The sequence below is a fragment of the Canis lupus genome, chromosome 14 (assembly GCF_003254725.2).
Source record: "Canis lupus dingo isolate Sandy chromosome 14, ASM325472v2, whole genome shotgun sequence".
NCBI lineage: Eukaryota > Metazoa > Chordata > Mammalia > Carnivora > Canidae > Canis > Canis lupus.
The window spans coordinates 17376650-17399954 of NC_064256.1; the positions used below are offsets into that span (position 1 = coordinate 17376650).

Below are 23305 nucleotides of genomic sequence, written 5' to 3' on the forward strand. Positions count from 1 at the left end.
ATTTTCGACTTCATTTTATTCACTTATTTGACTATATTTAAAATAGGTAGCTTAAATACAGTCTTTGTATATTAAGTCCAATATTTGTGTTTCCTCAGGAACTGACTGCTGTTTTTCTTGTATATGGGCCAAACTTTCCTTTTTCTTTGTTTATCTTAGAATTGTTGAAATCTGGACCTTTTAAATAATATAATATGGTAACTCTGGTGCTCGATGTGGTTTGAAGATGTATTTGGTATCTTTTTCTGCATAACAAATCAATGTTTGGGCTTCTCTCTAGAGTTTTAGCATTTCCAGTGCAACGAGTATCTTATCTTGTTCACCATTTCATCCTCAGAAAACAGATTTTAGTACACAATATATATATATTTAATCTATAGCTGTTTATTTTTTTTAATTTTCTTTATTTATTCATGAGACACACACACACACACACACACACACACACACAGAGGCAGAGACACAGGCTGAGGGAAAAGCAGGCTCCATGCAAGGAGCCCAATGTGGGACTTGATCCCAGGTCTCCAGGGTTACGCCCTGAGCTGAAGGTGGCGCTAAACCGCTGAGCCAGCCCGGCTGCCCTCTGTAGCTGTTTATTTTTTATTTTTTTATTTTTTTAATTTTTATTTATTTATGATAGTCGCACACACAGAGAGAGAGAGAGAGAGGCAGAGACATAGGCAGAGGGAGAAGCAGGCTCCATGCACCGGGAGCCCGACGTGGGATTCGATCCCGGGTCTCCAGGATCGCGCCCTGGGCCAAAGGCAGGCGCTAAACCACTGCGCTACCCAGGGATCCCTGTAGCTGTTTAAAAGGCATAAGTGAATCAACCTTGAGGGCTTGTGTCATGAAAGTATTTTAGATTTAAAAGAGGGTCATATAAGTTAGGAACCACTGTGACAGAATTTTAGAATACGGGTAAGCTCATTTCTGTTCCTGACAGCAGTTACTGCATCAGAGAGGAGGTAGACTTAGAGCGTGATATTGAGTGACGAATAAAATTTCCTTAAGGATAGATGAGAAGGGAGACGGTGATGGTTCATATTTGTTGACTGTATCTGATTCTCTTTTCTCACTTGTTTTTTTTTTTTTTTTAATTTTTTAAACATTTTTATTTATTTATGACAGGCGCCACCCAGGGATCCCTCTTTTCTCACTTGTAAATTGAGATTCTTAGATGAATGAGTGAACAGTGAAAGCAGTGAAAATTTAAGTTTCCTCCTTAACTCTTTCTGGTAGTTCTAAACTGAGGGAAGCTCAGAAAAGTCACTCCATACCCAAATCCCAGCGATGTAAGAATGAAACAGAAATGTCTTAGAAAGTGTTTTAGAAGCTGCAAAGGTGTTCATAACAATGAAGATTGTGATTTTTACTTCAGGTTGTTACTACTTTTCTAGCCTCAAGATTCGATGATTTTCTTTTCTTTTCTTTTTTTAAAGTAATCTGTAAGCCCAGAGTGGGGCTCGGACTCACGACCCCGAGATTACGCGTCACATGCTCTACCAACTGAGCAGGAGCACCCATGATTTTTCTTTTTGAAGGAATTGAACTCTTGACTAACATTTTAAGACTTTCTTTTATTTAAAAGAGACATAAGAATTAGAGGGATGATATCTCATGTGGTGCTTTTGTCTTGCAAATGATATGTAATACATATTTCACATAGAAATACTATGTGAAAGTACTTCTTGATACTTTTATATTTAGAAAAATGCCTCATGGTAAATTTCAGATGTGTTAGCCATTATGATTCATAGAATGAAAACTTTAAAGGTTTCAGGGCGTGTGGCTGGGTCAGTCGATAGAGCATGTGAGTTTTGATCTCAGGGTTGTGAGTTCAAGCCCCAGTTGGGCATAGAGCTTACTTAAAAAAATGAATTAATAAAATAAAATCCACATACATAAAAATTTTTTTAATGTTTGAATAATTTTTACTAGTTTTTTAGTGATATTATTATGTGAATTTTCTGTCATATGTTACTAATTGTAATGGGTTAATAAAGTACAATGTTTGGGGTGGAAAGCCTTAATGTAATTGGTTTTTATTTTTGTTTTAGCCAGAAAGTGAAATTTCAACTACGGCAGATGATTATAGTTCAGAGGTAAGAATAAGTAATATTATGTGGATTGACTTTTTATATTATTTTTGAAACTTATTAACACTATTTCTTGCAACTCATGCTTATGTATTTTTTTATAAATATAATGAAGTATAGCATAACAAAATATAATGTAAATGACCTAGGAAGCCTGAGGGTAATTTTTATATATATATATATATTTTTTTTCAGACTATTAACTAAGGTCTGAAATCTGTTTGAATAGCTTGGGCCTTAATTAAATGGAGGCCTTAAGTTTCTAGGGAAGTGATACTGAGATTCTAGGATTAATGATTGTCATAAGGTCTCCTTATTCAACACAGTAAAAATTTCATTATACAGACTATTTGACATTTTGAGTAAAACTTTTTATAGATGTTTGAATTCTATATAATTGCATAAGTTTATTTGTTGAAATTAATGCTGCAATCAATAGCAATTTTTAATTTAGATGATAAAAGCTAATATAGGCATTGGCCACATTAGGAAATACCTTCTTTATGTGTTATTAATAAATATATGGCATATTGTTATCTTTTTCTTATTCTTTTAGATATCATTGTCATTTCTTTGGTCCAGAATTTGAGGATATGGAAAGTTATTCCTTACTCTGAATGGTTCAGCAACTCAGTGTATTCCATAAGTTTTGATATATTGTATGTTTCTAATACCAAGAAACGAGACAACTTCATGTTCTTAAATGAACAGATTACTGTTTTGAAATGCTAATGGGAATACAAACTTTGATACTTCAAAAGTATAATGTGCTTAAAAGCTGGGAATATACTCAGTAGTAATCTGGTCAGAAAAATAATTAACCAAGGTTAAATAAATAAATTGGTACCTGGTTTATGCTACATAAAGTTGCCCAGAGGGGATGTATCTCAATTTAAGATACATTCAGAGAATCTGGCCTTGTGACTTTAAATTTGGGGCTTATATATGAAAACAACACTGCTTTTTACTTCTATAATGCCTTACATTCTTTTTTGAAAAATTTATTTTTACTCATTATTTTTAAATTGAAGTATAGTTGATATGGAATATTATATTAGTTTTATTGTACTATTATTACAACATAGTAATTTGACATTTATATACATTACAAAATGCTCCCACAATAAGTGTAGTTACCACCTGTTACCATACAAAATTATTTTAATATTGTTAACTATATTCCTTGTGCTGTACTTTACATCCTCTTGGCTTATTTATTTTATAACTGGAAGTTTGTACCTCTTCTTCCCCTTTACCTATTCCTCCCATTGCCATACTTTCTTTCCCTCCTGGCAACCACCAGTCTGTTCTCTGTATTTATGAGTCTATTTCTGTTTTGTTCATTTATTTTGTTTTTTAGATTCCACATATAAGTGAAATCATAGGGTATTTGTCTTTCTCTCTTTTTTTTAAATATTATTTGTTTCTGTGATCTCTACATTCAACATGAGGCTCAAATTCATGACCCCGAGATCAATCATCTGATGCTCTTCTGACTGAGCCAGCCAGGTGTCCCTTTCTCTGACTTATTTCACTTATCCATGTTGTCACAAATGGCAAGATTTCATTTGTTTTTATAGCTGAGTAATTTCCCATTATACACACACTCACACACACACACACACACACACACATATATTATGAAAGCAGCACTGTTTTCTTTCTATAATCCCTTAAATTTTTAAAAAATTATTTTTATTCATTATTTTTAAATTGAAGTATAGTTGATATAGAATATTAGTTTCACATATATGTATATGAATGTGTGTGTTTGTATATGTATAAAATGGAAAATTAATCAGCCATAAAACAAATGAAATCTTGCCATTTGTGTCACATATATACACATATATATATGCCATATCTTCTTTATCCATCTATTGATGGATACTTGGGTTGCTTCTATGTCTTTGATATTATAATAATGCTACATACAGTAAGCACAGGCATACAATATATCTTTTTAAATTGATGTTTTCATTTTCTTCAGGTAAATACTCAGAAATTAGAATGAATCATATAGATCTATTTTTAATTTTTTGAAGGCCTGCCATACTATTTTCCATAGTGGCTGCACCAATTTACATTCCCACTTACAGTGCGTAAGGGTTTCCTTTGTCCTACATTCTCACCGACACTTGTTATTTCATGGTTGTTTTTTTTTTAAATAGCCATTCTAACAAGTGTGAAATTATATACATCATGATAATGAGCATCTTTTCATGTGTTTGTTGGTCATACGATATCTTCTCTAGAAAAATGTTCAGGCCCTCTGCTCATTTTTTAATTGGATTGTTTGGGTTTTTTTGCCTTTCTTTCTTTCTTTGGTGTTAAATCCAATTAGTTATTTTCATTAAATTTATTTTTTATTATTTTTAAAAATTTGTATTAAGTTTTTTATTTTTATTTTTATTTTTTTATGATTTGTATTAAGTTTTTTAATTTCAACTCAGTACAGTTAACATATGGTATTATATTAGTTTCAGGTATACAATATAGTGATTGATCGATTCTATACATTACTCAATGCTCATCATGATAAGTGTACTGCTTAATCTCCCATCACTTATATCACCCATTCCCCCCACTCCCGTCCCCTATGGTAACCCTCAGTTTGTTCTATGTAGTACTTATATGTGGAATGTAAGAAATAGTACAAGGGACCATAAGGGAAGGAGAGGAAACTGAATGGGGGAAAATTAGAGAGGAAGAGAAACCTTGAGAGACTCAGCTCTGGGAAACAAACTGAAGATTGCTGGACAAGAGATTGTGGGGGGTAATGGGATAACTGGGTGATAGGCATTAAGGAGGACGTGGGATGTGATGAGCACTGTGTGTTATACTATGTGTTGGCAAATTGAATTTAAAGTTTTAAAAAAGAGTCTGTTTCTTCATCTAATCTCTTTTTTTCCCCTTTTGGTCATTTGTTTCTTAAATTCCACATATGCGTGAAATCATATTGCATTTGTTTTTCTCTAACTTATCTCACTTGGCATTATATTCTCTGCTATGAGTTTTTTTTTTATTTAATATATTTTGGATATTGACCTTTTAATGGATACGTCATTTACAAATATCTTTTAGTACATTGCCTTTTAGTTTTGTTGATGGTTCCCTTCATTGTACAAAAGTTTTTAGTTTGATGTCGTTTCAATTGTTTATTTTTGCTTTTGTTGCCCTTGCCTAACAAGACAGATCCAAAAATATATTCCTAAGGCTGAGGTATAAGAGTTTACTTCTCACATATTCTTGGAGGAGTTTTATAGTTTCATGTCTTTTTTTTTTTTTTTTTTTAGATTTTATTTATTTATTCATAAGAGACAGAGAGAGAGAGAGAGAGAGAGAGAGAGAGGCAGAAACAGGCAGAGGGAGAAGCAGGCTCCATGCAGGGAGCCCCATGTGGGACTCGATCCTGAGACTTCAGGATCATACCCTGAGCCAAAGGCAGATGGCTCAGCCACCCAGGCATCCCTATAGTTTCATGTCTTTAATCCATTTTGAGCTTATTTTTGTGTATGGTGTTAAGAGTGGTTTCATTCTTTTGCATGTAGCTGTCCTGTGTTTTTAGCAGCATTTATTGAAGAGATGGTCTTTTCTTCATTGTATATTTTTACCTCCTTTGTCATAGATTAATTGACCATATAAACATGGGTTTTTTTCTTAGGTTCTCAGTTCTTTTCCATTGACTATGTGTCCATTTGTGTGCCAGTACCATACTGTTTTGATTACAATAGCTTTGTAGTATGATTTGAAATCTGTTCCCTCCAGCTTTGTTCTTACTCAAGATTACTTTGGGTTTTTGGGGTCTTGTGGTTCCATACACATTTTAGGATTATTTGTTCCGAGTTCTGTGAAAAATGCTATTAGTACTTTGATAGGGTTTACATTGAATTTGTAAATTGCTTTGAGTAGTATGGACATTTTAACTATATTAATTCTTTAAACCCATGAGCATTGTATAACTTTTGCTTTATTTGTGTCATCTTTGGTCTTTCATCAGTGTCTTACAGTTTTCAGAGTACATGTCTTTCACCTCCTTAGTTAAATTTATTCCTAGATAATTTATTCCCTTTGATGCAGTTGTAAATGGGATTTTCTTAATTTCTCTATTTTGTAATTTAGTGTATTGAGATGCAGTAGATTTCTATATATTAATTTTAATGTCCTGAAGCTTTACTAAATTCATTTATTAGTTCTAATAGTTTTTTAGTGGAGTCTTTGGAGATTTTATATGTAGTATCATGTCATCTGCAAATAGTAACTGGGCTACAACTGCTGTGGGTACACTGGTGGGTAGGGCTGGCCCTGGCATGGCTTAGCCAAGAGGCCTGGCTGCAGCTGCTACAGGTATGCTGGCGGGTGGGGTTAGTATGCAGTGTGACTTGACTGGGCGGCTCCGTGGCCACTGTCATGGGCATGCAGATGAATGGGATTCCTTAGAGCAGGGATCACTTTGCAAAAGTGCCTGCCAGGGCAGTTGAGTTGGTTGGAATGACTTTGCAGGGGAACACCAGAGCAGGGTGAGTGGTGCTAGGAAGAGAGAGTGTCAGAACTGGGGCCCACCTGTTTCAAGCCAGATGGGCTGAAGAAGACCAAGAAAAATAGTACCTGCTAGCGCTTCCATTCCCAGAGAAAGTTCTTGCAGATCCTTGCCTGTATAGCACAGTCCCTAAAATTAATAAATCTCCTTCAGATATATAGTCCAGATGCTTTGCAAACTGCTACCTCTGGGCTGGGTCTCTGAGCAGGTGATGTTGTACACTGGCCTTTTAAGAGCAGAGCTGAGGTTTCTTATAGACCTCTCCTCTCCCAGAGTTAAGCTGGTTTAAATCCAGATGTTTATGGGGGCTCATATTCTCCGTGCAGATCGACGGGGTGAGGGGTGCCCAGTGCAGGAATGCACCCCTTGCTCCTCAAAGACCTTCACACCTGTGATATCTCTCCTGCTTGTGAGTTGCCACAGGGGAAGTTTAGTTTCTGATTGCATTTCTACCCCTTCTGCCCTTCTTGATGTGGCTTTTTCTATCTTTAGCTATGGATGAGCTGTTCTGCTAGCCTTTAGGTTGTTCTCAGTGAGTTGCAGTATATGTAGTTGCAGCCTTGGTATGCTCGTGGGGAGAGATGAGCTCAAGATCCTTCTTCTCAGCCATCTCGCTCGCTTTCTGTAATGCCTTAATTCTCACAGTTTGTCTTTCTTGATTGAAAGTTTCAGGTGTTTTTGTATCTGAACTGCCCATGTCTGGGATACCCCAGGACTCCACAAAGTGCTTTCTTTTTCTTTATACTAAGGTAAATTTTTTTATAAGCCAAGTGGTTACAGGTCAGACCATCTCATATATGCCTGTGAAATTTGATTAAAATTTATATAGCCACTTTTTCACTTTGGGATAAGAGAGTAAACTTTAATTTTTATTAATACAGATTTGAAAGGTAAGGACATCAAAAGATTGTGATTTTTAAGTTCTCTTTGAAAATATTATTGGAAAGTCTTATTACAAGAAGTTACGTTTTGCCTTGATTTTTTAAACTATAAAACTGGTGGGAATTACAAGGTCCAGAAGAATGTATTGAAACTATTTATCTGTGATACCTAATAAATATGATGTATTTTAAAGTAAGGTACAAGTAATATTTAATTCTAATTCCTACAGATAGAAGTTAAAGTATACTGACCATAGTTGAACAACAAGAAATATATTTGGGGAAGCTGGGTGGCTCAGCGGTTTAGCACCGCCTTCAGTCCAGGGCCTGATCTTAGAGACTCAGGATCGAGTCCCACATCAGGCTCCTTGCATGGAGCCTGCTTCTTCCTCTGCCTGTGTCTCTTTCTCTCTCTCTCTATGTCACTCATGAATAAATAAATATAATCTTAAAAAAAAAAAAACCCAAGAAATATATTCTACATGTAAATATGTAATTTCTATATATTTGCATATGTAGTCACATATATTATTGTTATGTACATGAGTAATTATGTGCATGGATAAATATATACCTATACATACATATGTATTTTTTTCCAAACAACATTTCAGGAAACATACTTCTGTTTACTATGTGACATGTCCTTTGACACATTTTTAAAAATAAATAAATTAATTAATTATTTATTTATTCATGAGAGACAGAGAGAGAGGCAGAGACACAGGCAGTGGGAGAAGCAGGCTCCATGCAAGGAGCCCCATGTGGAACTTGATTCCGGGACTCCAGGATCACGACCTGAGCCGAAGGCAGATGCTTAACCGCTGAGCCATCCAGGCATCCCAACACTTTTTCTTTTTAATGGTGGTCACAAAAACTAAATGGATTAACTGATTTATAATTTGAAAAAATAGAAGATTATACACTAAAAAAGATACTTATGAAATAATTTTTGACAGATTGACCTGATTTGTTCATAACCCTTGTGATACTTATTTTGGGCCTGGATTCATGATGGATTATACTGTGACAAAGTTATATATTCTCTTTGTCCATAGAAAACAGTAGAAAAATTGTGAAATGTTTGAAAATGTTTCATTAAGACTGCTGATATGAAAAAAAAAAATAAATAAATAAAAAAAAAAAAAAAAAAAAGACTGCTGATATGGGGACTGGTTGAATCCATGATACTCTGGGCTAGTATTGAGGCTTTAGCTATTCCTGTAGTGTTAAAAGTGGTTTAATTGGGCTAGAATTACAGGGGACTTCTAAGCCATAGTCCCACTTTCAGGAGGCAGAAGAATCATCAGTGAGCCCAATTTATAAAATGAGGGGTAAATCTCATCTAGGAAATACATAGATTATAACTTTATTATAAATGCCAGGTTTGCAAAGTTTTAATAATCTTAGCTGCTCTTGTTTGCATTGGAGCATTTTTTTGAATTTTAGAATTAGTTTTGAATCGTAGGTAACATAATTATCTTGTGTGTTTTTTAAATATTGCTGTCATTTTTCTGGTATGTAGGGAAGTAAGGTAATATAGAACAACAGGAGCTTTGAAGCCTTAGTTCAGACTTCAGCTTCATCACCCCCAAAGTGTATCAACTTGAGCCCATCACTTAAACTCTGCAGTTTTTTTACCTATAAAACGGGTATCTACTTCACAGTGTAGTTGTGAGGGTTATTTGATAATATTTTGTATGGTGTTTGGCATAGAAAAGATGATTGACAAAGTTTGGTTTTCTTTTTTTTTTTACTGCTCTTCAGTAGAAATACGCATTTCTTCACACTAAGTAAATGGAATGAGTGATGACAATTCTTTTAACAAATTATTCTCAAAAAGATTTCAGGTTCTGATTACTTACTTAGAACTTAATTTGGAAATTTTATGCACACAGATATGATATGTACTTAATTTTCTTGACTTCTTTGTCTGGTGTTCTCATTGGATTGAATAATGGATTTGGGCCTAGAAAGAATTAGATAATATTATCCTATGATACCTAATAAGATCTCTTTTATATAAATGTGTACCCAATTACATATACCAGAGAAATCAGACTGAATACAAAATGTCTTTCTTACAGATTAATTTAAATTATACATAATCTTTTCAGTCCTGCATGAAGAGATATTTAATAATCCAAATGCTGTATGTACATGAAATATTTTTACTGATAGCCTTTAAGCAGGGTCATTTGAAGAATGTTGCTAATGCTGGAGGTAACCTAGACACATGACAGGTAAATTAATCGGCTTTGTTAAATATAGAAAGATGAGGTGATAATAGTGCATAACTCTCATTACGGATTTCATGTGATTATTTAGTACTACTTAAGCAAATCACTTGTATGATTCATGATATTTTTGAAATGACTAGCTGGAGTTGGAGACATAGCCTATAGCCATGAAGTTGTATAAAATTAGCCTTCCAACTTTGACCTTTTTTTTTTTTTTAACCTTACCTCATTTTCTTTTTCTCACTCCCTGCCTTAGCTCTATTGAGGTATAATTGACAATTAAAAATTGTATATGTTTAAGGTGTACAGTGTGGTGTTTGATATTCAACTTTCACTTTAAATGGATGATCTTAACCTCATTAGTTACTTGGCTCCAATTCCATGAGTCACCTAGGTATATTGAACTCCTGTTTTTCATGAACTTTTATGATTCATCAGATTCTTATTTTACTAAAATATCCATTATTAATATTTTGAATGTATATAGTACCAAATTAAGTATGATAAGGATAAGATACTGATAGTAAGTTAGTCTTTTATGTTTTTAAACTAACATCTACTGAAAGGAAAAGGTTTTGGGGATCCCTGGGTGGCGCAGCGGTTTGGCGCCTGCCTTTGGCCCAGGGCACGATCCTGGAGACCCGGGATCGAATCCCACATCGGGCTCCCGGTGCATGGAGCCTGCTTCTCCCTCTGCCTGTGTCTCTGCGCCTCTCTCTCTCTCTGTGACTATCATAAAAAAAAAAAAAAAAAAGGAAAAGGTTTTGGTGTGAAGACCATTTTATGGTTAGAAAAATGATCTTGCTCTGATTTTTTCTGAATAGTAGTATTTTTTGAGATGATACTTACCTCTTCAGAACATTTTAAAATTAAAAATATACCTTACTTACACTTTTCCAAGTCTTAATGTTGTCCGTACATTGAATAAATCTGTGAATTCAGAAAGAATATATTAGTACAGCCTAATAATTAAATAACTTTGACAAATGCCACACAGTAAAAATAGTACGTTAAGAGAAGTTGGGCTTATCTTCAGCTGAGTTTATCAATCTAATCTTTGTGTTTCAAGTTATTAATTTACTTTCACATTAAGGTTTACCAAATATAAAATATAATGTTAGAAGACTGATATATGAAGAAGGGATGAATGCTCTAGCCTTTAGGTATCAACAAAGTAATTATCTACATTAAAAAATAGAATAATGCTAACTATTTATGATCCCAGTATTCTGCTGAGTATTTCTATTCTAACTTCAGAATATAGTTTGTATTAGTTTAGTCCTGGTGGATAATCTTTGTTACCTATCTACATAGTATTAAATTTTTATAATTTATTAATAATGATTTTTATGTTTGTTATAATAACATTAAATTTTAAAAATGATCAAGTATTTTAAGATGTAGGAGTTTCTCAAGTGTAATTTTCCTTAAGTTAGGGAGAAATTAAGCTGAATGTTGCTATATAATGTGTTAGATACAATCATTATAAACTGATAAATTAATAATCTCCACTTAAAAGGTGTATTCTTGCTTAATATATTTGAAGATATTCATAAAATCCATTTTATTATACTGTAACTGTAAAGTAAAAATTTTAGTAGATGTTTATCAAAATACTTCATTTCAGAATCAAGAAAAGCTAATTAAAATTTCAGAGGATTTAATTGGAAAGTTACTTCAATTGACTTAATATTAATAATCGTACTAGAGTTAGTACACCTGTCTTCTGATAGTTTTCACAAATTACAATATTGTGTTGACATAAAGATGAATTTTTTTTTTGCTTTATTTTTCGGAAATTATACTTAGAAAAAAAAGAATCAAGCTCTGTTACAGAACTCCCAAGTAGTATCTTCACTTTTTTTTTTTTAAATTTTAAGTAGGCTTCACACCCAGAGGGGGGCAGGCTTGAGCTCATAACCCTGAGGTTAAGAGTCACATGCTATACTGATTGAGCCATCCAGGCTCCCCTGTTTTCACTTTTTAAAATGATGTGGTCTATTTCCTCTTTCTAGAATGTTCTGTCCTATGTATTTCAACAGTACAAACTGTATTATCTTGGACTTTATTAATGTAGAATTATGAATAATTAACTTGTAAGCAGAAATGAAGTTCTTTTGTGCACTGTTGGGGGAAGGAGGAGTTGTTAAATAGATTAATTGATCTGAAATTAATCTCCCACCAAGTCAACCCAGGAGACATATTCTGTCATTCCTCTTCCTCCCATCAAATGTCTGTGATAGAAGCAGTAAAATGTCATGGAAAATCTCTACATCAGTCAGGGTTGGCATGGCTCTTGTTTTCCCCAGGGACAGATGGCATAGGAGTCATACTCATACTTCTTGACCTGTGTTCAGCGAACCAGTAAACAATTTTACTTTAAAGTAAATAGAGCTTAATACAAAAAAGGTTATTTAAATGATTATAAGGCAGCATTTCATAAAAGAGGATTTAGTAACTTGAGGTTTATAATTATCCTTCTGAAGACACAATAGAAACTGCACTTAGTTAGAACTTTAATTCACTTGAACGAAAATGTATATAGTACCATGTCTTTCACATTGTAAACACTCAGATGTTTTGGGAATCATTGGCCTTTTAAATGATTGTAATGTCTCATATATTTAAATTTAATTGCTGTATCTATTTTTGCCAATGAAGCATTTTCCCTGTGCATAAAATATACATGAATACAATTGGCAGAAATATAATTGTTAGCTTTAAATAAAATTATCTAAAATCATAATATATCAGGAAATTGTTTTTGTACAGGTAAATGGTTGCAGTTTTGTGGTGAGAACAGAAAAGTCTACAAATTTATTAAGGGTATAGTATTTAAAACTACTCATGATACTAATGTTTTATACTATTTAAAACTATCTGGCTTACTAACAAAGCTTTTTCCTGCATGCACTTCTTTCTGTGTGTGATTTCTAAATGCTTTTAATGTTTAACAAAACAAAATTAGGCACTTTTTGCTAAAAATCTCAATTATAACAATTAATGATGTCATGTTTTTGCTTTTAAGGTGTATATCACACTAATAACAAAGTAGGTTGTCATTCCAGTAAACTCTCAGGTGATAAGTGATACTTTAAAGTGGACTTTGCTATGGAATTCAGTATTTAAATCCCTCTTCCTGAGGAGTGTTGTTAGTATGAATTATTAAAAATCTTGGATTGATTTAGGAAGAAGAATTTGGTGCTGATGATTCTTACTCTGAACATGGAGCACAGTACAATCAGACCCATCTAGAGATGATGGAAAATGAATTGGCTGGCAAACAGCATGAGATTGAAGAGCTGAGCAGAGAACTAGAAGAAATGAGAGCCACCTATGGGACTGATGGACTGCAGCAGGTATGTGTACTTTATGAGGCTTTTGTTTTATTACAGAGACAAAATAGGAAATTTGAATGATAGTAGACCTATGTTCTTTAAAGATGAGGTTTTTAAATAGTAACTTTAAGTCATCTTATATTTGTTATAACTTTTTAACTTTATTAGAAAGCTAGGCAGAAATCACTTCTGTAGGATAGATGTTTTTGTAAACGGCCTGAGAGAAAATTAAGGTGCAAACCACATCGGACTATGATGCCTTAAACTCATTAAAAATGTCAGCGAGTCCTTGTAAAAGTAACTGTGGTTAAAATGACATCTGTTGTTTGTGGCCGTTAGTTATGAAAACAAGGTGGAAAAGGCCATTGATGAGGATGACAGGATATATTTTAATTTTATCTTCTGCAGAGACAAATGAGAATTAAACATGTCTGATGAGGTTGCCTAGGAACAGATTGGAGTATCCCTAAATATAAAGGCACTTGTCCTTCTAGAAACCGATAAATAGATAAATTAGACCTAGTGTGTTTTGTTCCTTCATTCAGGTAATTAATTTTAAGTTGATTTGGGAATAAAGCCAATTTCTGCAAGCTAACCTTTCAAATATGGACAAGAATGGATAAGGTTACTGACAAATCATAATTATTCTGCCAGTGCGTTTTAACAGTTACATTTTTGAGGAATAATTAACTGTAGTAATAATTTTGTTTAAAAAATAAGCCTGGCACTTTTTATTTTCATTGATGTCTTTTAGTTACAAGAATTTGAAGCTGCCATTAAACAAAGAGATGGCATCATAACCCAGCTCACTGCTAATTTACAACAAGCAAGAAGAGAAAAGGATGAGACGATGAGAGAATTTTTAGAGTTGACAGAACAGAGTCAGAAATTACAAATTCAGTTCCAGCATGTAAGTATTACTAATAGAAAAAAATTTATTAGATTTTTAGTACTGAATTTTTTAAAGTGCTCTAATTTTCAGAACAAATTAAATTTAAAATCCATTTGTATTATTATGTATCATGTTAGAAAAACTAGTGAACACCTGTTGTTAACATTAACCAAGAATTTACCTCCTAGTTCTCTTGTGATTTCTTGCTGTTATTTTCTCTGTACTTCTTCCTGGACTATCTATTGAAAATCTACAAAATCTTTTAAGTCTGATTGGGTGGAATTTTGCAGAAATTAAGATGTAGTCACATCCTACCTTTGCCAACCCTGCTATGGATTTTACTTTAGTTTCTAAAATGGTAATTAGACAGAATGTGTTCCTTTTACCTTTAATCAGAGCTATAAGAATCTAATTGTATTAAAGTTTCTGCTGGCAAGTAAAGAAAATAATTTAAGATAATGTAAGCAAAAAGGGTGGAATATAATGTAAGGAGATAGGCTTATCTTACAGAATTCAAGATGGAAATGCAGTCAGGCTTCTGATATGGTTTGGAATCAGAAACTGGAAAGTCATCTAGAATCCAAGAAGTACTGTCATTCAGGCCCCATTTCTTTGTACATGTCTGCCTTAGTCTTAGCTATCTCACTAGATTATTTTCTCTGCTCTATGATGGGAAAGATAATCTTATTGGTTCAGCTTGGATAATGTCCCCATAATTATCTGATAAGCCATGGCAGCATATTTGCTAGAGTTTCAAGCCTGTGATTCTAGCAAATTTCCCAGAGAGCAATTATGAGCCGAATAATACCCCAAAAAGTATCTATCCTTATCTCTTTAGAATTTAACTTGGGGCTTTCTTTCTGTTTTCAAGTTACAGGCTAGTGAAACTCTAAGAAACAGCACTCATAGTAGCACAGCTGCAGATTTATTACAAGCAAAACAACAGATCCTCACTCATCAGCAACAGCTGGAAGAACAAGATCATTTATTAGAAGATTATCAAAAAAAGAAAGAAGACTTCAAAATGCAAATTAGTTTCTTGCAAGAGAAAATTAGAGCATATGAAATGGTATGTTTATTTTAAGGAAGTCAGCCAGTGTATAGCCACTGTATAATTGGAGGGTTTTTTTCTACAACTGTTTATCTTTTTTTTGTTATGTACATGAATTACAAAATTTCATAATTAAGAAAAGCTCTTTAAGTGTACAAAACAACTTATTTTGAAAGTAATTGGGAGTCTCACAATAATAGTTTTTAAGATAACACTCATTACTAAGTTCTTTTAGAAGTGATAGGCCTATGTTACAGTTAGTTCTTAGGAGAATCTAAATTTGTAAACAATTTCTATTTTTTCTTTTTATCTAAAGGTATTTTTACTCAGTTTAGCAGTGGTTATGAAATCCTGAAAATATTTTCATGACAAAATGAAGTTTTATAGATTTTAATTAGAAAGAAACTACAGTAGATTCTCTACTTATGGTAGTTATGTATTATAAAGTTATCTGGGACACTTACTTAGCAAATAGTGCTCATGGGGAAAAAAGAAGGAAAATATACATAATTTATATATTTATATTTGATTCTATATATGTACATACATATATATGTACACATATGCTTATACACATGCATATATATATTCTAGGAAGTATATTTATATATACATAGATACATAACACATCTTGTAGATTATAACCTGAAATCCTAAAAACAACTCATCCTGTAGATTTTGTTTATTTTTCAAAAGGGAAAATGAGGTTCACAAGTGTTAAGTGACTTGCCTGAGGCTGCCCTACTGACACTTGCCAGAGTTATGATTCAAATCCATACAGCTGGCCCAGAACCATATTTCTTGTGCTATATTGCACTGCTCCCTTTTGTCTCTATCCTGTTCTCCATCCATGTTCTACTAATGAGCAGAAACATGAAGTCAGAATATAGTTTCCTTGTTTGACATCAGCTTTGGAAGCATGCATGTCCAGCAACTCAAATTTTTTGCTGCTCTGTGCATTTCTGCAAATGACTGTAAGTATCGATTTTGGAATTACAAATACATTTTAGCAAAATGGATTCACATATAGGGAATCTGTGAATAGTGAGGATAGACTGTACATATAATATGGTACTTTTTACAAACTTAGTAAGTTCTTCTGCAGGAAGTTGAGAAATAACCAAGACAAGAATATTGTTTAGATAATAATAAGATTATTAGCTAGCATTTATTTTTCTTTACTTGGTACCAGGCAATATTCAAAGCATCTTATACATACTAACTCATTGAATCATTTTAGTAACCTTATGAGGTAGAGGTTCTATCATCATCCCCATTTTACAGATGAAGAGATCAAGGCAAAGCAAGGTGAAGTAAATTGCCTATCACACAGGAGATAAGTTGGTAGAGCCAGGTTTCAAACCTAGCTAGTCTGATTTCAGAGACCATGCTTTTAGGAAAATAGGAAACATACAAATTTAAGTACTGAAATTATGAAACAGTATGCTTTACAACCAAGATAATTTAAAAATCATTATTAGTTTACAGAACACCTATTTTGTACTAGGCCCTTGCAAGAGATAGTCATGCCTAAGACGTGCCCTTTTCTTTGCTGGAACTCATGGTTAGGGCGTGTACACAAGATAGCACAAAACGAGGGTAAACATAGGTAAAAAGTGTTTTCAGTAGGTCTGGCTTCATAAGGGAAGCAACTCAGGGTGGGCTTTAGGGGGAGATGATATTTGAGACAGGTCTGTAAGTTGAGATAATTTCTCCATGATTATGTTTTCTCAGCAATAGGCATAATGTGTGGCACATTAGCAGCTAAAAAATATTCATTTGGTAAATAAGTACATTATGAATCTGAACTGGTAGAGATAAGAAAGGCATTTTAGACAAAGTATGGAGTATAACTAAAAACCTAAGCTGAAATGTGTTAAAAAGGTCTGGATAGCAAAAACATAATTTAACTAGAAATAGTCTTTGAAAGTGTGTCTGTACAGGAGGAAGTGTAGAAAGACAGTCTAGGCCTCAGAAGAGTTTGTAAATTGAATTTTGTTGTATTTATTATATTCAGTAGGCAGTACTATTTGAAAGTATTTGAAACTAATCATTTTCATAAAGGGAATAAACTTTGTTTATTTGAATGTTAGCAGAATACTTTTATCATCAGCCTTTTCTTTGTTTCATATATATATAGATAGATATTTTTTTTTTATTTCTCCTTTTTTTTTTTTTTTTTTTTTTAATTACTTTGTATGAATCCCCCTGAGTAGTAGTTCCATCAGTGCAGCTGAATGACTAGAGCATTAGGGTGGTAGTTGAAACTGCCGTGGTCACCTAGGCAACTACACTGGTGATTCCAGCCTTATTCTCATTGTCGCTAATCCTCAGAACTTCCTATGGTGCAGTGATCACAGGCAAGAAGTCTGTTATTCCCCACTCCCTCAGGTCTGTTTCTAAAAACAGAGGGATTGTATCTTAACCACAGGGCTGTCTTTTGCAACACAAAATAAATGGTTTTAAACCATATATTTTGAAATAAACAGTACTAAGAAAAAATGAAACATGAATTTGTATTGTTTAATAAGTGAATGAAGAATTGTTTGCAGTTATATCAAACATATTGGACAATTTTGAATTATGCAACACTGTCTTACGAGGGTTCCTCCTCTCGAGTGAAAATCAGGAAATAGAAGTATTACAGATTTTATAATAATGTTAACATTCCAAGACTAATTACTTACTTAATAACTCAACTGAAGTTGACCTCAATGAATTTTACTTTCTTATAGATTCCAAATGCCTTATAGATACTTTCTAGTATATGTGTATTATATTTGTATATAGCACAGTGAGCATAAAATACATTAATATATTTATTTTCTTTCAGCTTCAAGCATAGTCCATGACATAGAAGAAATATTACACATTTATTTTACAGATGAAAACACTGAGATTTAAGACAATAAACTGACTTAAACGTCCTATTGTAGTACAGAAATTAAAGTCAGAAGTCACAACAGTTGGTAATAATTTTTAGTGACATTGGATGGAATATGAGATACCAAGAAAAAAGCTGATAGGATTTTGCTCAAGAGGCTTCACAGGATGGCATTCATTGCCTTAAGTTAATTTACATAGTACAGTATCTGGCCTTTGACTTGTAGACTCAGAAGTCTGGTCTTCTATCAACTGAGACTTGAACTATCTCAGAAGTAAGCTCAGATTTTCCAAGTTGAAGAGGCTAATGTTTAAACCTTAAATATAAGATTATTAATTTACAGTAAGAAATAATTATCACAGGGACCTGTATATTTCAAGTTCATTGGATTTTATTTTCTTTCTATGGACAAATGAATTTGAAAAGTCAAATAATAATAGAAAGTTATTTAGTGACCTTGAGATCAAAGATATTAGAGGAGTCAAATGTTCCATAGCATTAGGCTATGATAACTTGATGTATCATCTCACAGTAGGAAAGTCATGCTTGTGGATTGAAATTCTTAAATTCTAAATTGAACACCAATAAAAAATAAATTTATTATTAAAAAAAATTCTTAAATTCTGTTTGCTACAATGCCTTACATTGCTTTCTACATTAGATATGGTTTTCCCAGAGGGATCAGAATTTTCAGTCTCAAGGCCCTGGCCTGTGCTGAAATGAGTATTGGCAACTCTCTGAGGTTTTCCTTTCTCTGGGCTTTGACAGTTTTTCTTTAGATACATGAATACATTCATTCAAAGTGCCTTTAAAGTCCTCTGTGCCTGGGATTCCTGTCTCAGTAAGGTGATTTTACTTACCTACTGTTTTCTGTTCTATTCAATAGATTGTACTTTCTTGGTACTTGGTACCTCAGCCTTTAACTGCTTAAGCAACTAAGTAACAGAGTCAAAACTTTGTTTCTAGGGCTTCTACTTGTCCTTCTCTTGCCCTAACACTCTTATGAATGATTGTGATTACGGATGTGCCTTGACCTATGTCTTAGGTTTAGGCTTTTATACAATTCCAAAGTAGAGGCCCCAGTCAGAACTGGAAGAAAATATCTGTCCTGCTTTCAAATTTCTTTTCAAACCTAAAGTCTAGGATCAACTTGATATGCCATAAGTAGTTAGTTGTCTTGCATGTCATTTGGGGTTTAGCCACTTAGGTTTTGGATATCCCTAAATTTCTGATTTACTTAACCACAGGAATGAAGTTAAGGCAGATCCATAGGAACCTGTTGTTTTATTTTCATAGCATTTGCCCACCAAACACCTTCAAGTCACTAAAATACATGGAAGGAATCTTGATTTATTTTTAAGACTTTCTTCTAGAATTATAAAGAGTACTATAGCTATTGAAAATATTAAGCTCTTAGAATATTTATCAGTTAATAAGATGAAAATGTAATGGTCTAGACATTTTAATCCTGCTAATTTTGAAATTAATACTTTTAACCATAGCAGTATAAGAATTTGTTTCTTCCAGGAAGACCAACACTGCTGTAGTGTTGGGTACACAAGTCTTATCTCATTGGCTTGGGAAAAATTAAGGGGCAAGCCTTACAGTTACTTTTTATAGAAGTATGAAGAAACCAAACAAAACCAGACTTCTCCCAGTCTTTTGGTATTGAGGTTAAGCAATGTAAGTTGCCAGGAAGTTAAAAATGCCATTTATGTTTTCATCTTTTTCTTTCTAAAGGAACAAGATAAAAAAGTAGAAAGCTCAAATAAAGAAATACAGGAAAAAGATGCAATAATTGATGAATTAAATACAAAGATTATAGAAGAAGAAAAAATAACTCTAGAGCTGACAGATAAAGTCACAGCTGCTGATAAATTACTGGAAGAATTACAAGAACAGGTTGTACAGAAGAACCAAGAGATTAAAAATATGAAATTAGAGCTGTCTAATTCCAAGCAAAAAGAAAGACAGTGTTCTGAGGAAATAAAACAGTTAATGGGGACAGTTGAAGAACTTCAGAAGAAAAATCATAAAGATAGCCAATTTGAAACTGATATTCTACAAAGAATGGAACAAGAAGCACAAAGAAAGTTAGAACAGCTCCGGGCAGAGCTGGATGAGATGTACGGGCAGCAGATAGTACAAATGAAACAGGAGTTAATAAAACAACACATGTCACAGATAGATGAACTTAAAATACAACACAAGGGAGAAATGGAGAATGCTTTAAGATCATATCCAAGTGTTACAGTGAATGAAGATCAAATAAAGTTAATGAATATGGCAATAAATGAACTGAATATAAAATTGCAAGATACTAACTCTCAAAAGGAAAAACTCAGGGGAGAGCTAGGAGTAATTTCAGGAGAAAAGTCTGTTCTACAAAGACAGCTTAAAGATCTTTTTGAAGAATTGAGCTTTTCAAGGGAACAGATTCAGAGAGCTAGACAGACAATAGCTGAACAAGAAAATAAACTCAGTGAAGCACATAAATCTCTTAGTACTGTGGAAGATTTGAAAGCTGAGATTGTTTCTGCATCTGAATACAGAAAAGAACTAGAACTAAAACATGAAGCAGAAGTTACAAATTACAAGATAAAACTTGAAATGTTAGAAAGAGAAAAGAATGCCGTATTAGACAGAATGGCTGAATCGCAAGAAGCTGAATTAGAGAGGCTGAGGACGCAGCTTCTATTTAGTCATGAAGAAGAACTTTCCAAACTAAAGGAGGATTTAGAAATTGAACATCGAATAGATATTGAGAAACTTAAAGATAACTTAGGCATTCACTACAAACAGCAGATAGATGGCTTACAGAATGAAATGAGTCAAAAGATAGAAACCATGCAATTTGAAAAAGACAGTTTGATAACTAAGCAGAATCAATTAATTTTGGAAATTTCAAAACTCAAAGATTTACAGCAGTCCCTTATGAATTCAAAATCAGAAGAAATGACTCTTCAAATCAATGAACTTCAAAAAGAAATTGAAATACTCAGGCAAGAAGAAAAGGAAAAGGGTACACTTGAACAAGAAGTTCAAGAATTACAACTTAAAACTGAATTATTGGAGAAACAAATGAAAGAAAAAGAAGATGACCTTCAAGAAAAATTTACACAACTTGAAGCAGAGAATAGCACTCTTAAAGATGAGAAGAAAGCCCTTGAAGACATGTTGAAAATGTATACTCCTGTTAACCCAGAAGAATTAATTTTCATAGACTCCATTAAGTCCAAATCCCAAGACTGTAAGTGGCAAAAAGAAATAGAGATACTTACAGAGGAAAACGAGGACCTCAAAAAACAATGTATTCAGCTAACTGAGGAGATTGAAAGGCAAAGGAACACTTTTTCATTTGCTGAAAAAAATTTTGAAGTTAACTATCAGGAGTTACAGGAGGACTATGCTTGCCTTCTCAAGGTAAAAACTGACTTAGAAGACAGCAAAAACAAACAAGAAGTAGAGTATAAGAGTAGGCTTAAAACACTTAGTGAAGAGCTTCATCATTTGCAAAGAATAAATCCAACTATACTAAAAATGAAAAGTTCAGTCTTTGATGATGACAAAACTTACATAGGAGAACCATTGGAAACTGTTGAGGTTGTGGAGAAAGATACAACAGAACTTATGGAAAAACTTGAGGTAACCAAGCGAGAAAAGTTAGAACTGTCAGAGAGACTGTCTGATCTTTCTGAACAATTAAAACAGAAACATGGTGAGATTAGTTTTCTGAGTGAAAAAGTGAAGTCTTTAAAGCAAGAGAAAGAGCAAGTTTTATTGAGGTGTAGAGAGCTCGAAATCATCATTAATCATAAAAGGACAGAAAATATAAATGTGTGTGATGATCAGTTAGACTCTTTAAAAGATGGAGTTATGACTATAACAAGCAAGGATTCTGGAGGGTCAATTTCTAAAATAAATAAAGATTGTGGTGAAGAATCAAAAATAATGGAGGAATATAAAATTCCTTTTGAAAATACGACTGTTGGAAAAGAAAGCAAGCAAGAACAGTTGTTTTTGGATCACTTGCCATTAGTGAGAAATGGATCATTGCTTGGGACAACTGAACCAAATACAAATGATAAACTTCAGTGGGAACTCAGTGTACTTAAATCAGAACAGGTATGTTTCCTTAATTATAAATGCTAAAGCATAGTGAAAATGTACATTTCATACAAAAGATGTTTTCATCCTAAAACACCAGTTAATCTTACAAGAGAATGAAAATGAACTCTAATGTATTTCTCATTTGGGCCTATCAGCTATTGTTGCTTTTATCTGTTTTCCTTAAAAACTATCACCTTTCTTTCAGGTAATTTATGTTATACTCTTCAGGAAATAAAAACATAGGAATGGTTTCACACTTTCTTTGGAAAAGCAAGAGCTTAAATTTCAAAGTTTGGTTTCAGCATCTTGTTTCATATTCATATTTTCAAAGTTCCACAACTAAAAATTAACTGAAACTTTTAGGTACTTTATAGTTATTGAGTAGTTATAATACTATATTTCCTTGAAAAAAAAATCTCAACTTAAGTCCTAGAGTTTTCTGAGTACTGTGTAAAGCTGAAGAGGGCAAAAATTATTAATTCTAACTATAACAAAACAATACGTATAATGAGTAATAATAGATACTTTTAACAGATTGTATTTGCTGGAAACTGATAGTAGAAATAACTGAAAAATTCCACTAAGTATCTTGTGCAATGCTGCTGAGTCAAACTTTGTTTTTCATTTATGCAACAGATTATTGAATTTCCAGCCAGGTATAGGAGTATAGTAGCAAGCAAGAGAAAAAAGATTCCTGCTCTCAAAGAGCAAGAATATATTCTAGTGAAGGAGGCAGACAGTAGTAGACAAGGAAACAAGTAGAGTAGTTAGAAGTAGTGATAAGTCCTCTAAAGAAAACAGAATGGGTAATGTAATAGAGAATGATGGGTAGTGGTGATGGCAGGACTAAATAGAGTGGTCAGGAAAGGTCTTTTGGAGGAATTGACATTTGAACTGAGATCTGTAAGACTAAGGGGGAGCCTACCACATGCAAATTAGAGCAATTGTGAAGACAAAGATGAGTTTAAGGAACTGAATGAAGATGTGTTTAGCTGAGTTTGAAAGCAGGAGAGCAGAAGAAAAAGTTTGAAAAAGAGAAGAGACAAGATCTTGGAGAGCCTTACAGACTTTGTACAAAGTTGAGATTTTATTCCATATATAGTAGGAAGCCTTTGGAAAGTTTTCTCTTTTTACTTCTAATAGATACAGATCGTATGATGGAGTTATATTACAATAATCCTATGTAAATTCAGATACCTTAAGTTGAAGATGAAGTTAATGTATTTAACCTGGTGAACATCAAAGCTTAACCTAGTCTACCTTAAACATGCTC

General features: G+C 33.3%; 1 protein-coding gene across 12 annotated transcripts in view; it reads left to right on the plus strand.

The window, feature by feature from the left end:
* AKAP9 (A-kinase anchoring protein 9) overlaps positions 1 to 23305 on the plus strand; it is a 154194-nt gene that overhangs the window by 24985 nt on the left and 105904 nt on the right. For 10 of the 12 annotated variants that reach the window (XM_025471391.3, XM_049093401.1, XM_025471397.3 and 7 more), the window contains 6 exons: positions 2058 to 2102; positions 12530 to 12583; positions 12946 to 13116; positions 13850 to 14005; positions 14859 to 15056; positions 19663 to 22047. In XM_025471391.3, coding sequence (XP_025327176.1) covers positions 2058 to 2102; positions 12530 to 12583; positions 12946 to 13116; positions 13850 to 14005; positions 14859 to 15056; positions 19663 to 22047 — 3009 coding nt within the window. The remainder of the gene's footprint in view (positions 1 to 2057; positions 2103 to 12529; positions 12584 to 12945; positions 13117 to 13849; positions 14006 to 14858; positions 15057 to 19662; positions 22048 to 23305) is intronic. The other 2 variants (XM_049093404.1, XM_025471395.3) reach the window with 1 other exon arrangement.